Source organism: Diplotaxodon limnothrissa, linkage group LG13, assembly GCF_057381915.1.
Source record: "Diplotaxodon limnothrissa isolate DT_005_m linkage group LG13, D_limnothrissa_male_GT1.1, whole genome shotgun sequence".
In the NCBI taxonomy this organism is placed as follows: Eukaryota; Metazoa; Chordata; class Actinopteri; order Cichliformes; family Cichlidae; genus Diplotaxodon; species Diplotaxodon limnothrissa.
Genome location: NC_140608.1, coordinates 19863057 through 19879018, shown reverse-complemented (window position 1 = coordinate 19879018; position 15962 = coordinate 19863057). Strand labels below are relative to the sequence as shown.

Here is a 15962-nt window from a genome sequence, read left to right as displayed (position 1 = left end):
CAAATGACATAAATTAAGACAGAAGAAAGACAGAAAAAAGAAAGGATTGTCAGAAAAACTGAGGATTTTTCCCCAAGCTTCACATCCCAGTGCACCTCAGACTGCAATGGAGGAGTTTGCCGACCCCCACTCAGAGGTCAGAGCCTGAACTTCAACAAGTAACAGACATCGATGAGCAGTTAGTCTCATCATGAAGCTCTGTTTCTACCTGTTCATGATTTTAAAATAGAATCAGTAGAAATGTTTTTGCTTTGTGTTGTCGGCTTTTTGTTCATACCTAAAAACTATGAGGCTGTACACGTGTCCTCATTAGGGCACAAATTTGTGTTGGTGTGTTTATGGTGTAATGCGAAAGTAATGCAACTAGCAGTGCAGCAAATTACTTTCTCTGGCAAGTAATTAAGTAACGTACTACATTACTTTTAAGAAAAGTCAGTATGGACCGGTGGTAATATAAAATATTATATTATGCTTATTCTTTATCCTGCAACTGTAAATTCAATATGTGATCAATAAAATATCTAGTCATGTGTCAAATGGCATGGTTTGCACACTTCCTGGAAGGATGGGCAGAACTGGTCATTTAAATTTTAAAAGGAAAACTACAGGTTTCTGTAGCTTCAATGTTTGGTGGTATGTTCTAAAAACGATCATTTATGATTTGTAAGTTGCATGTAAATATTTGACATCATTCTGAAAGTCATTCAAGAGCACCAATGGATCTTTTCCCCCCCACGTGCAGATGAAATTCTTCTGTTGTATTCCCACTATTTAGACAGTGGCCCTTCCACGACGCGCTATTTCTTCAGCGTTTATCTGTTTAGCGCACTCTTCCAGGTCTGTTATGACCTTAGACGCTTCAGGTCGGTCTTCGGGATTCATACTCAGCATTGATCTGATGGTGATGTACTGTAGCATAAAAAGAGTAATAAAATATTAGAAACAATCTTTCATTTGCACCATTTCTAGAGCTCAACTTAGACATTTTCCACTAAGTGTATATCTTTTAAATCCAGAGTCTTATTTCCCTAAATATGAAGATCATCCCTTTCTGATTTTGTTCTCATCGCCATCATGTTCATGTTTGAACCTGAACGTCCTGATGCTCCACAGACTTTCCTTGCTTCTGTGACAACTAAAAACAAAAAGGCCTTTTCTAATGATTAATTAGCCTTTCAGACACTGGAATACTGGAGAGGTGTTTGCTGGAAATTGTCTTCTGTTAGCTGATATAAATAATCCATCTAAAATCAAACACATACATTTCTAAGTGACCCTAAAAAATAGAGAGGTTTTGGATCACAGCCTTTACTCTGCCAGCACATGTCGTGAGAAATGCATACTGAAATTTGCTAATACACTGAGAAAATGTTGATGTACCTCCGAGATAAAAGTGGATGCAAATTCTTGGGGAAGCTCCTGTTTTCTGATGTCTTCCCATGTCTGAAATATAGTTCAGGAAATTTCTAATGAATAGTTAAAGACAAAACATTTGACCTTCTACAGATCATGAGCTACCATGCACAGCAACCTACCTTGTACTTTTCACAACAACTGGAGATTTTCCAAAGAAGCTCAAAGTAGATCAGCCCCAAAGCAAATATGTCAACCTTTCTGCCGTAGTTCTTGCCCTTCTGTGTTAAAGCAGTTAAACAGCATTAATAACAAGAAGCACTGAGCGCACAAACCTCCACCAAGGCAGCTCACTCTCTGGTCAGTGTTTACATTTAAGGGAATAGTACTGTATTTTGCATATAGAAATTCTGTAAGCATGGTTAATAAGTATTAATCGGTACTGATTTGTAAATAATTGGGCATGAATAACCTGAGCTTACAGAGCTCTAGACTAACCTTTTTCCCACGGTTGCACTGTGTGCCTAACGTTTGCTCTTCTTAGGTCCACCAACACAAAAGTTAGGCACACCCAAATTTTTCAACCGCATCAATTAACACTGCAGTTTTTACATGTGCACTTTTTTTTGGGGGGGGGGGGGGGGGTTGCTGTCCATACAGGCAATATTAATTTGTAACAATCTTGTCAACACAAAGTTCTTTTTTTGGAGCGCAATTCTACAAGAAAGATAAGTTACTGAAAAAGTGCTTGTGCTTAAAGCGCTTTGGCAGTATTGTAGGTAATGTTAAACTTAATCATCATCTCGGCCTCCTCTGACGACCTGTTTCGCTGCTGCCTGCAGTTTAAAGGCAGTGGGAAGAGGGGACACTTGCATTTATCGCGGCATAGAATGTGTTTTCAGTCATTTTTCATCTTGTCATTACCCAACAGCTACATCCACTTCTGTAGGGCTTAGGCTACTCACTAGGGCTGGGTATTGTCACTGATTTCTATAATTGATTTGATTAAATTCAATCTTGACTCACAGTCAGAAATATTATAAATCTGATCATTTATCAGTACTGACACTTGTGAGACTTCATCAGGGATGTAAGCATCACAGCAGATGCCTTTGTGTCAAAGTAACTGAGGATAAAACACAGAAAACATGAAAGGGATTTTCCTGGCCTGACTTTTTATATCAGATAACCACCTTAAAAATATTCTGCAAGCTAAGAGTTTTTCAATATATTTATTTTTTTTAGAAATTTTTAGAAATTATACCAAAGTATAATTTATGTATTAAACAGCAAAATTAAGGATTTCTGGTCAGAGGTCGGGGCGATCGTGGCTCAAGAGTTGGGAGTTCGCCTTGTAATCGGAAGGTTGCCGGTTCGAGCCCTGGCTTGGACAGTCTCGGTCGTTGTGTCCTTGGGCAAGACACCTCACCCGTTGCCTACTGGTGGTGGTCAGAGGGCCCGGTGGCGCCAGTGTCCGGCAGCCTCGCCTCTGTCAGTGCGCCCCAGGGTGGCTGTGGCTACAATGTAGCTTGCCATCACCAGTGTGTGAATGTGTGCGTGAATGGGTGGATGACTGGATATGTAAAGCGCTTTGGGGTCCTTAGGGACTAGTAAAGCGCTATATAAATACAGGCCATTTACCATTTTGGGGGAAAAGAGAAAAACAGCGCCCGACAGCGCTGTAAACAACGGTAAATAAGCAAATGAATAATACAGAAAACAGATTTGAGATGGGAAACTGTTCTTGAAATACATTTTGGTCGAAGAGGGACAAAACTTGTTGCTCAGAATCAGTGAGCTGACGACTTTCAACCCCAACGGGTTCGTGCCATCAGGTAAGAAAGCCGTCATCTCACTGATACGTCGGCTCCACGCTCCGTTTATGGCTTTGTGTGGAATCTGTTTACTTGCTCTCATTTACTATTTTATCTGTTTGGTGGTTGTTCAAATAGTTTTGTGAGCTCCTGGCTTTTCTGGCAAAAAAAAAAAACAAAAAACAATATTTAAAAATTGATTCAGGATTTAATGAATCAACATCGCGTTATTCAAGCTAAAATCCACTTTAATTGGAAAATCGACTATTGAAACCCAGCCCTACTACTCACCCGTCTATCCACCTAAAATTTCAAACGTACACACACGTAGGCCGAAAGGAATATCTGGACCAGGGGTCCGTTCTTCGTACCTCGCTTACTACATCCAAGATCAAATCATCGCGCTAACTTTGAGCTCGCTATCCCGGTTCTCCGAACACAGCCGTTGTTGACGATTAGTACAGCTGGATGAAGTAATGTGAGATCACTGGGTGGCTTAACAGGGGCTACGCATCGATAGTAGAAACATTGATCGGCAACCCTTTGATTGGTTGGCGAAAATGTCGAAGGAGCGCGCTCAGTATTTTCCGGCAGCAGAGCAAGAACTCTTGATTGAGGGATTTCAGGAGTTTCAGAGTTTAATTAAAACGCAAGGGAACACTGCAAAGGCTGCAAAAGCAAGGAGAGAGGGCTGGCAGAAAGTTGCTGACAAATTAAACTCGTAAGTAATTTAATAACAATAATAATGGAGTGGATTTATATAGCGCTTTTCAAGGCACCCAAAGCGCTTTACAATGCCACTATTCATTCACTCTCACATTCACACACTGGTGGAGGCAGCTACGGTTGTAGCCACAGCTGCCCTGGGGCAGACTGACAGAAGCCAGGCTGCCATATCGCGCCATCGGCCCCTCTGGCCAACACCAGTAGGCGGTAGGGTAAATTTATTATATTACATTATATCCTCTTTCACATTAGAGCCACAACAGGACCCACTAGAACATGGGAACAAGTAAAAGTGAAATATAAGAATATTCTACAGAATGGTAATATTTATCACTTATATTGCTTTTAGTCTCTTGAAAAGAGACCCTGAAATAATCTGTTTGTTTGTTTATAACAGCAACCAGGAAAAGGGCAGAGCAAAAAAAGACAGGTGGTGGTCCTGCACCCCCTCGTCAACAAGTTGGTTAAGTAAATAATACCCTCACGGGAAAATCGATATCTCTCTATGAGCACACTGTCGCGCTGAGCTAAAGGATCCTGTCTATCCCGCAATATACGCTGGATTCTGAGAACTCTCCTTATCAATCTTGCACCTTCCGCAATGGGCTGCTCGCGTATACGGACAGGACATGGCTGCGACAGGCTTCCCAAATCCACCTTCGCTTTTATAGCCGTGGTCTCTCATCTTGATTACACGACGTAATTTACAATTACTACTGTGAAATATGAATTACATCTGTAATAATCAAATACATGAAATAGAATGATTAATAGCACATTTCCCTTTTTTAGGAAATGACCTGTATGTATCTGTATGGAATCAATAAAAGAATCAAATACTGCATTACCTTTAGTTACATTGATAATATTTATTTATGGCAAAACAGTGGTAAAATATCGCTGTTGCTTTCGTATAAATGAAGCGGACATACCCGACTGGCCGCGATCTAATCCTGTTTACATAAAGTGAACCCGGATGAGCTTCGGAGAACCGAACGATCCAAGATCACGCAAAATCGTCAACAATCAAATCCAGCTAACTTACTTAGCGAGGTACGAAGAACGGACCCCAGGACCAATCAGAGGTCCTCTCCCTTACTATCTCTGATTGGTTTAGACCACGATAGGGGCATAATGTGCGTTTGTTGTTGATTACATGGAGATTTTCAGAGTAGCAGAGACTTTTTTTTTTTTTTCTTCTTTTTAATCGAATGACTGGATGATTTTTTTTAGTTGCATCATTGAGAAATTAGAGCCCCGGGCTTATTATGTAATAATACAATTTTCTAACTAACTAAGCAGTTCAATCTTTTTCTTGACGTGTTCTTTAAAGATATAATATGTTGTGGGGTCAATGTGAAAGAAATGCAGATGTAAAATGCAAAAGTGAGGTCAAAAGGTTAAATGTGACATATTTGGATGTAAACTATAATGTGATAATTAGAAGCCACATATACCAGTATCATTTCCTAAATGGAAAACGTATAAACAAACAGTACAATTTTAAGCAACGTTTTAAATATTTTTAAAGACATTTTATAAAAGTCTGACCTCATTTGACTTTGAAGGAATCGGAGATCAAGTAATGGGTTATTTAGAATCTCTTTATACACTGTATTGCCAAAAGTACTAAACCACTTATCCAAATCACTGAATTCAGATGTTCCAGTCACATCCTGACGCACACAGTGCACACAGGTTGCTGACTTTCTGCAGAGTCAATTTCTACAGAACTCCAAACTTCATGTGGCCTTTAGATTAGCTTAAAATCAATGCGGCTTCATGGAATAAGTTTTCATGGCTGAGCAGCTGCATCCAAGCCTTACATCACCAGGGACAATGTAAAGTGTCAGATGCAGTGGTGTAAAATACGCCTTCACTGGACTCTAGAGCAGTGAGACGTGTTCTCTGGTGTGACGAATCACACCTTGGTGGTTTCCAGGAGAATGGTACTTGTCTGGCTGCACTGTGCCAAGTGTAAAGTCTGGTGGAGGCGTGGGGTTGGTTTTCAGGAAGTTGTTCCAGTGAAAGGAACTCCTAATGCTTCAGCATAATGAGAAACTTCGGACAATTTTATGGTCCCAACTTTGTGGAAAATGTTTGGGGATAAACCCTTCCTGTTCCAACACCAGTGAACAAAGTAAGGCCCATTAAGACATGGATGAGCATGTTTTGTGTGGAAGAACTTGACTGGCTGGCACAGAGTCCCGACCTCAACCCCCATACAAAGATGAGAGCGGTAAATGCGAGCCAGTTTTCAATAAACACACTCCTATAGACACACTGCTTGTCCAGGTGCAAAGAACGGCTTCATATCAAATCTTATAGATTAAGAATTGAATATTGCTCAAGTTCATATGCGAGTCAAGGCAGAGGAGCAAATACTTTTGGCAAATATATTGCATGATTCCCTATATGTTGTCCATAAAAACATAGTTTCAAGAAATAGCTCTATGGAAATATCATCAATTGAACATCCGATCACTCTATTGAACTTTGAGAGGTCAGAGGTCAAGAATGATTTATTTTTAATCTTTTTACAATACTTTATGTTGACGATACACACCACACTTATAAGAATCATAGTTATAAGGCTTTTTGTAAATTTTTAAATACATCGCAATAAATCATAAACTTGAACTTGGTGGATGTATGCCACATTTGAATGGGTTGTTAAGATGACTCCACTCTACACGTCTACAAAGTTTTATCAGAATATATTCAAACGTTTTAAAGCTGTTGTGTTTACAGACAGAACAACATGTATGCAAACGCTACCAAAAACAGAACCTCCTTGGTGGAGGAAACAATACACTGAATTCTTCTTCACCATGACTTATTACAACACAGCCTGTACTCATGAAGTCACCATCATTTCACTAATCCAGTCATCAAAGGCTTCAGTGACAGATACCACTTAAGAGTAGAATAAATTTGAATAACAATGATACAGATATATTCAAACTGATGATTATTATGATACTACGAAATATAGAAGTTATCCCTTTGAGACAGAAATTCAATTTTAGGATTAATTAAGACAGATTATTTGCTCTGTATGATGTCAGTGAGCAGGGTTATTCCTGATACGGTCATCTCATGCACACAGATCTGCTTAAAGGCAGATCTGTGTGCAGCTAGTTGGGCACACAGACCTTTAAGCAGATCTGTGTGCCCAACTAGCTGTTGATTTTGTTTGCAAGGAGCAGCCAATCAGAAGTGAAGGCTGAACTGAACTAAGCTGCAGGAAGAGAGGATACTTTTTCAAAATGCAGAGCTACTCTAGTAGAACCCAAAAATAAAATGGAGCAGCTGGAAATTAGCATAATAATGTCGACGGACTCACCTGTTCAGGAGCCATGTATGATGGTGTTCCCTTCTCCTCAGTTCTCTTGATCGGGGACTTGTCATCGTCGTCGTTCTCAGCAGTGACCAGTCCAAAGTCTCCGATTTTCACTTTTGTGTCCTGCCCAAACAGGATGTTGGCAGGCTAGCCGGATGAAACAAAGCAAACGTGACCAATTGTTACATCCTGTGAGGCTGTGGGAGTGTTGGTGTGGTGTTGCAATAAACAGTAACGAGTGAGAATCTCTGGGTTTCTGTGGATTTCGGTAAAAGAGTAAACCAAATAATTTTAGAAACGTAAAGTCACATACGAACATTACACCTTGTTGTCAGGTTTTAACCCACACACACACACACACAGCTGTGCGCTACCTGTGGTTAGCCCGTTATCTGCTTCGTCTGGCTCACCTTCAGGTCTCTGTGGATGAGCTTCTTGGAGTGAATGTATTCGATACCACCGACCATCTGCTGAGCAATGGTCAGACTTTCTTCTCTTCTCTTGGAGTTTGATTTCGTCGTATACCAGTCTTCTATCCAGTCTAGAAGTGTTCTGGTGTCACACAGTTCCATCTGAATGTAGAGGTACTTCTTGGGTGAACCAGTGGAAGACCTAAAACAGGATGAATGATCAAACAGTGAAATGATACAAAAGAAGCGAAGAATTACTTTCACAAGTCTTACTGTGTACTGCAGCTTTCGTCAGTGCTGTCTGACTGGTATCCTGAATACCCCGTCCAACACGAGAAGTATCTAATGATATTAGGGTGCTCGAGGTCTGACAACACCATGGGTTCTTGTAGAGCTTTTCTAATTCAAAGAGGGGGGGAAAAAACTGAATCATACAACTTTACTATAACTAACTGTAACAATATAAACCAATAAAGCACGCAGTGAAATCATGCAATATTACAGAACACTTCACTTACTCGTTCCAGTGGATGATCTTTATTGCGTAATACTTTTCCACCAGTTTATCTTTTACCTTGACTACTCGACCAAAAGCTCCTTCACCCAGCTTCTCTACGTAGTCAAACTGTGACTTACTGTTGACAGAAATCTTTTATTAAATATCAATTTCTTAAAGCAGTTGAACAGAAGGTGATAATTTTGATAATATTGCATTCTCATATTTTTATTTTCCACACCTGAAGATTTCTGAATCAGCTGACATATCACTGGGGGAGCTTCCTGAACTCTTTTCTTCAGGACACAACATATCCTTGACAAAACAATACAATATAATGCATAGTGTAAAAAAAGAGAAAGAAAGAAAAGACACCAAAGCATGTAGCATGAATTAAATCAATGAACTTTCATTGTTCACATCATTGAACTACTAAGCTGCAGTTCACAGTATCTTTTTTAAAATACTGTGAACTGCAGCTTAGTAGCATGTCTGAATAGATATTCACAGATTTTGGGCTTCATATGAGCTTTTTGTTGCTCTGCAAATTTGAGTAAATACAGAAGATTTTGCTAGAAAATATAAAGCAACAGTAAATTAAAGTAATTCAATATTTACTGCATATAAATAGCAATGTTGGGTTACTTAACGTAATCCCTGATTCTCTGATAATGGAGTGAGATGTTTCACTATGGGAATCACCTTGGTGTGACTAACTATGGAAGCTCCAGTGACACCCTGTCTGTCCATGACAGATCTGTCGAGCCGTGCCCCTCCTGACTCATTCTCAGTAGATTTCTTTTGGTCCGCAAGTAAAGGATGAAAGTGCTGGTGAAACACTGTTATCAAAGAACCAGGGATTACGTTAAGTAACCAAGCGCTCTTTTTCTACCTTTGCTCGGTGTTTCACTATGGGAGATATAGCCCATTCCCAAACTGCACCAGCCCCCTGAAGCTACGCTCCAGGACTACACCAGGTATAGCAAAGGATCTCAGGTCAGACCTTAGGCACTAGATTCCAGCACTGCCTGAGCCAGGGTTAACTATGCAAAAATCCAGTAGGGCTGCCACGATTAGTCGACTTGTCACATTTACGTCTACTATCAAAATCGTCAACCACTAATTTAATAGTCGACATGTCTGAAGCTTTGTAAGATCCTGCAAAATGCAGGAATAACTAGTAGGATTTAAAAGTGTAATAACGTACTGAAACATAAGATGGCAGCACTGCATGTACAAGGATGCCAGCTGCCACCAAACATGAAAGAAGAAAAAGAAGCAGCAGTCTCCGGTATCATAGCTGTGCCCAAATTCAGGGGCCGCATCCTTCGGAGGCCGCATTTGTAGGCCGATTACGTTACAGCAACACAACGAAGACTGTCCAAATTTGAAGACTCCTCCAAATGCGGCCTTCATTTCCCCAGATTTGAAGGATGGGTCGGGTGTATCCTTCATGGCCCAACCTATCCCAGAATTCATAGCGTGGCCCAGCCAATTCCAACAATGGCGTCAGCTACTTAGTTTAAATATTAATCTTTCTGGGTCACAAAATAAACTTAAGATATTTACAAGCAAGAATGTAAGTCGTTCAGATCATTTAAAAATGTTGGTGTTTGGCTTTTTTCAGTGTTTTATTAGTTTCTGAGTAAATCGGTTTGGCTGAGATTAAAGTTATAGTTTTCTCACAGCTAAATAAACATTAAACAGAAGAGTGAGATGATCGAGAATTTACTCCAGTGTCCTGTTATATTTTAGGTAGTCAGGAGCAGACGGCTGAGTTTATTAAACTCCACTGAAACAATCTGCAAATTTCATTAAAAGTTTAATAAACTATCATCTTGTCTTTATTTTTAGTTAGCACATACCATAAACACATAAAGCTGTAAGCTAATGATTGTTATATAAGAGCAGACGCACGCTGGTGCAAATGGCCTGCATTTGTATAGCGCTTTATTCAGTCCCTAAGGACCCCAAAGCACTTTACACTACATTCAGTCATTCACACACACATTCACACACTGGCAATGGCAAGCTACGTTGTAGCCACAGCTGCCCGAGGCGCACTGACAGAGGCGAGGCTGCCGGACACTGGCGCCACCGGGCCCTCTGACCACCACCAGTAGGCAAACATGGGGTTAGTATCTTGCCCAAGGATATTTGGCATGCAGCCAGGAGGCAGCGTGGGATCACCGATCTTCTGATTAGTGGCTGACCTGCTCTGCCAAGGCAATTCCCATAGTAAAACACTGAAGTTAGAAAAAGAACTTGTTTTTGTTCTAATATTCACGTTTGATTTAAAATAGGACAGTGTGCGTGAAACATCAAATGTGTTGTCAAGCTTTACTGTCAGTTTCTTCAGGTTTCACTCAATTTTTGATCTTCTTGTTTTTAGGAGGATTTCAGACTGGACCTTGGAGTCACTCAGACACACTGGCCGCTTTTAAAGTTTTTACTCAAAATAGCACTGTTAGTGTGAAAGGTAATACAAGACCTGAACCTTGGAGTTTTTTGACGATTTACAGGTCTGTGCCACAGGTTCTGATGAAGCGCCACAGGAATCCCTGGGAGAAAACAAAGAGGTAAATTAGTAAACACTCCATCCTTTTTCTTTTGCTTATCCTCCTCAGGGTTGCGGGTTGCAATTGAACAGAAGGTGATAATATTGATTATACGGCATTCTCATATTTTTATTTTCCATACCTGAAGATTACTGAATCAACTGACATGTCACTGGGGGAGCTTCCTGAACCCTTTTCTTCAGGACACAACATATCCTTGACAAAACAATACAGAGTGCATAGTGTAAAAAAAGAAAGGAAAAAAAAAAAGACACCAAAGCATGTAGCATGAATTACCTAAAAATTGCTTAAATCATTGAACTACTAAGCTGCAGTTCACAGTATCTTTTTTAAAATACTGTGAACTGCAGCTTTTAAAGTTTTTACTCAAAATAGCACTGTTAGTGTGAAAAGTAATACAAGACCTGAACCTTGGAGTTTTTTGACGAATTACAGGTCTGCGCCACAGGTTCTGATGAAGCACCACAGGAATCCCTGGGAGAAAACAAAGAGGTAAATTAGTAAACACTCCATCCTTTTTCTCTCTTTTGCTTATCCTCATCAGGGTTGAGGGAGGCAGGAGCCTAACCCAGCTGTCATAAGGCGAGAGACAGTGTACATCCTGGACAGGTACCAGTCTAGTCTACCATTTTCACAAATCTACCACTGCTTTCAGTTTGTGACTTACGGTTCAGTCTGTGGCGTGGGCAGCGTGGCTGAGGCGCCATCTTGAAACACTTCGAAGGGCGACACCTGAAACACAAGCAGAAAGTCTTTAACTTCTGTACCATATCGTCCTCCTTAAAATCTTTGTATGTTATGTTAATTACATTTGCAGGCAACAACTCAATGCATTTATTTATGGTCGGTCTTATAATTTAAGTGATCTACTGAGATTTTCCTACACAACCATCTATGGTTTACAGAGAACGGCCAGGAACCGAGAAGATATCCAGTGAGTGGTAGTTCTCTGAAAAGGTCTAGCTGATGCCAGGGGAGAACATCAATAATGCTTTGTGTTGAAGGGAAAGCACCATTAACTCAAATAAGCATAAAGGTAGAAGAGCATCTCTGAAACAGCAGCAGAAGACCACACTGGTAGCCACGCCCCTTAAAGATTAAACCAATTTAAAACTGGTTTCTTGAACATGACAATGGGCCTGATTTACAAACAGTGTGCACAAACAAATATGTGTGCAAATTTGGAGTAGGAAAGTTTTATGCAAAAAAAGAAATAACAATAATAAAGACTTTATTTTTATTTGTCGTTATTACTTTTGGTCATTTACAGTTTTCCAAAACACCACAGACTACAAAATGCTCAGAATTACAAAAAAAAAAAAAGCTTGTAAAAAAAGAAAAAGAAAAAAAAAGCTAAATATTACTAATTTCATTGTTTTCTTGGTGCTACTGTTACATGTATAAAACATTTGTTTTGTACTAGCATTAAACTTTGTGAACTGACTCTATGCCTACGGATCTTCTCTATCTAAACAGTACTTCCTCTGGGTCACACATGCATTGTAAACTGGAAGGTAATTTTGTGTGCAAATTCAGACTCAAATGGCCTTCGTAGTCACTGGATCTTAACAAGTCAGACAGTATTTCCTGGTACTTCATTTTGACCCCTTAACATTTACAGTAATAACAAGATCCACTGTTTGCTCCAAGTTACATGCTCCACCATGCATACAAGTTAGTGTTTGATTTAAACCAGCACAGGTTATAATGTATTGCTACTCACCCAGTTAGTTTTGCGTTCAGATATACCATCAAACAGAGTTTCTCTGCATTTCAGGTGAGAACGTTGCGCATTTGAATCTTTTTTCTTTATCTGAAAGAAAAACGGATTTTTCAGAAATGACATCATTGTTAAGAATAGATCAACAAATTTGTGAAACGTGTTCCATATACAGGCACATGCACCATCTTACCTCCACGATTAGATTTTCCTTCTCATTCAAACTTTTCAGGGCATTCCGAGCTGCCTTCTGCTTTGCTTTTTCAGCGTTCTTCCCCTCACCATCAGGAAACCTTTGCCCATTGATCACAGCCCTCATGATGACTCTGACAAAGAATTTTAAAAGCTCTAATTAACATTGCTGATGTACTCCAACTCAAAAGTTTGATCACAGCTTCTCATTTAACAGTTTTTCTTTATTTTCATGACTATTTACATTGCAGATTCTCACCAAAGGCATCAAAACTATGAATGAACACATATGGAATTGTGTAGTAAACAAAAAAAAAAAAAGAAGTGTGAAACAACTAAAAAAAAAACGTTTTATATTTTAGATTCTTCAAAATAGCCACCCTTTGCTTTGATTACTTTATGAGCTTCATAAGGTAGTCACCTTATGAAGGTAGTCACCAGGAGCGAGCACAACATGACAAATCTGTCAGAGAAGGGCGGAATTTTGATCATGCCGATCGCAGAAATGTGAAGCCACGGAGGCTTTTTCATCGTTTTGATGGTCACTGTAGTGGCTATATTAATTTCTTAAAGTTCTCTCTTTCTCTTTACATGGTTTGGTTATGAAAAGAAAGAACTGAATCTCAAGTTAATTAATGTAATAAGCGAGGTCACTGCCACAGTCAACTACGTCAAAACACGACTTGTTAAAGCCCGGATTTTTCGGGACTGTGCGAAGTAATGGGCTCCGACAACACAGCCGTTGTGTATCACAGCGAGTCCCGCGTATTCCAAGTTAAACCAAATAGCTATTATTAAACTAATATAAGACCACAATGACTTAGTAGTTGGTTTAGCACTTGCATGGCCCAATGCACAATATGGCAGCATACCGGTTTTAGCTCACCTTTTCTCGCCAGGTCTCTCTAAAACGTTCTCATATTCCAGCTTCAAATCGTTCCTCCGTGCAAAGTTTTTCAGTTGTGTTGTGTACTTATTCTTGCCCATCTTAAATCGCGAAACCCTGGTCGGACAAATATTTAAAATACTTGCTGTAGTACAGCAGAGCTCACACACAGATCTAAATTTCCCGGGACCGCTGGCTAGCGAGAGCACGTTCCTCAAGTGACACACTTCGTCAGAAACGTGCCGAGACTTGATTCGTCGGAGCAGTCACGTGATCAATGATGTCCGAAGACAAATCTGCCTGCCTGTCACCACCCGATCCTTCTGGAAGGAATTTAGCAGGTTTGTTATTGTCCATATTTTAAGGGAATTTTCTTTACGATGGGAAAATGTTTTATTCTGTTTCTTTAAGTTCCCCAAGAAGTATGATAAATGTTTTTTTTATGATACATTTGTTAATACTTTTAGCTAAATTTTTTATTCATAAATGTAAGTTTACTAACAAAACTGTTTTTTTTGGTCTTTTTTAAAAAAAACTTTATTTAACAAACAATGAGTATACAACATACGAACAGATGAAGTATACAAAACAGAACATGAACACAAAAAGCCAAAGGTAAAAGAAAAAGGTAACAATTATAAGAATACATGCAAAAATTCACATACATATATTGTTTTGAGAGCCTTTTTGTTGGTGGAGTCTGATATTGATTGTATGTACATTTCCACATCCTTAAAATAATGACAGAAATATGGTGTTTTGTTAGTAAACTTACATTTATGGATAAAAAATTTCGCTAAAAGTATTAACAAATTTATCATAAAAAAACATTTATCATACTTCTTGGGGAACTTAAACCAACAGAAAACTCCCTTAAAATATGGACAATAACAAACCTGCTAAATTCCTTCCAGAATCTCTGTGTAAAAGAACAGTACCAAAAAAGATGTGTCACAGTTTCTGGATGATCCCCACAGAAAGTACAATTAGTATTTATGTCCCTTTTAAATTTTACCATGTAGTGACTGGCTGGATAACATTTATGTAGAATTTTAAATGAGACTTCTTTCACCTTATTTACAATCAAATATTTATGGGGGACCATCCAGACTGTCTTCCACTTGATATCTGGAACATATCGGTTCCAATAAGATATTATATATGGGAGAGAGACGATATCTTCTTGGAATAAACTACGTATTCTCTTATTGCTGTTACCAAGTTCCTGTGAAAAGCAGATTTTTCCTATTGGTGACTCAGCTGGATCAGGGAGAGTGACTGAGGTATATATTGAGCTGTCAGTGTTTTTATATAACATTAAAGTCCCTGAGGGTATGGCACCAAGCACCATTGAGAATTCCTGAACACTGATTGGAAAATTATATAGTGCAATAAAGTCGTTGTAAGTAAGTAGTTGTCACTCTTTACTAACCAGCTGAGCCACCAATAGGATTCCATTTTGGACCCAAGTTTCCAGGAAAAGTGATTTATTTTTATATAAAATATCTCTGTTGTTCCAGATAAGATATTTGTGAGGTGAGAAGTTGTGTTTATAAATGAGGGTCCACGCTAAGAGGACCTGCTTATGGAAGGATGAAAGCTTTACAGGGAGTTTCTCAACATTGTAATTACAATTTAAAACAAAATTAAAGCCACCAAAACGAGAGAGGGTAGTGACACCTGCCCACTGGTTAGTTACATAATCACGTGGAGGCAGGGACCTCACAGGATAAGCATACTCCCAACCTATTATAAGTTTGTATTGTACATTGTTATATATTGTGTATTTTGTATTATTAAAAAACATCAACAAGTCACAAGCAAAATGAGAACACACCATGGCACATGTTTAAACAAGGAAGGTTTATTCATAAAAATGATTTATTATTAAAAAAGACATAACATGATTTTTCACCCCCCTCCAAAAAAGATACATGTTTAAAGCACAATATCAGCCCAATGTCAAACAGAACTGTCACATGATATCAAACAGAAGCTGTCAATTCTGTTGTGTAGAGTGGGTAATCATAATGAAGCAGTTCATTATGAATATTAGATTCTAGCTGCTCCTCATGTTTTTGGCCACCAGAGTTTGAGACCTCTGCTGTAGAACGACTGTGTTCAAACGTAAGAAAAAAGATGTATTCTTCTGCAACTAAACAGATTTTAGCAGTAGCATTGAGGAGCTAACATGGCAATGCATGTGGGTTGTGTTGACGAATAAAATGAACTCACTTCGAAGAATACGATAGAGTTCTCAGGACACCATGAACCTCACCATGCAAATGCCTTGACAAATGCTCCAAATTTTTCCAACAAAGCATGGAAAGGACAGAACAGACAAGAGGGTAATAACAAAATAATCATCTGGAAGGGACCTAAAAAACACACAGGATCAAAGCAACCATGCTATCGATGTGGGGGGAAAACATTCAGCACATGA

At 39.1% G+C, this 15962-nt stretch overlaps 1 protein-coding gene across 1 annotated transcript; it reads right to left on the bottom strand.

Moving 5' to 3' along the window:
* Positions 1-247: 247 nt before the first annotated feature.
* On the bottom strand, positions 248-13722 carry LOC146620200 (interferon-induced, double-stranded RNA-activated protein kinase-like). Its single transcript, XM_085368827.1, has 15 exons — positions 13520-13722; positions 12635-12767; positions 12445-12534; positions 11389-11453; positions 11132-11195; positions 10843-10916; positions 10640-10703; positions 8384-8457; positions 8165-8281; positions 7920-8045; positions 7647-7848; positions 7240-7383; positions 1536-1634; positions 1381-1443; positions 248-909 (listed from the first exon to the last, which is right to left on the bottom strand). Exons 1-15 carry the CDS (start codon positions 13618-13620, stop codon positions 772-774), a joined length of 1554 nt encoding a protein of 517 aa, XP_085224953.1. The 5' UTR covers positions 13621-13722; the 3' UTR covers positions 248-771.
* Positions 13723-15962: the final 2240 nt, after the last annotated feature.

What these genes read in the sequence shown, in the direction of transcription:
- LOC146620200 (XM_085368827.1), bottom strand. Translation starts at nt 13,620, where the DNA reads ATGGGCAAGAATAAGTACACAACACAACTGAAAAACTTTGCACGGAGG. An exon ending in AGGAAAATCTAATCGTGGAG is followed by an intron (nt 12,535 to 12,634) that starts GTAAGATGGTGC and finishes TTTTTCTTTCAG; the next exon opens with ATAAAGAAAAAAGATTCAAA. An exon ending in GACGAAAGCTGCAGTACACA is followed by an intron (nt 7,849 to 7,919) that starts GTAAGACTTGTG and finishes ATCCTGTTTTAG; the next exon opens with GTCTTCCACTGGTTCACCCA.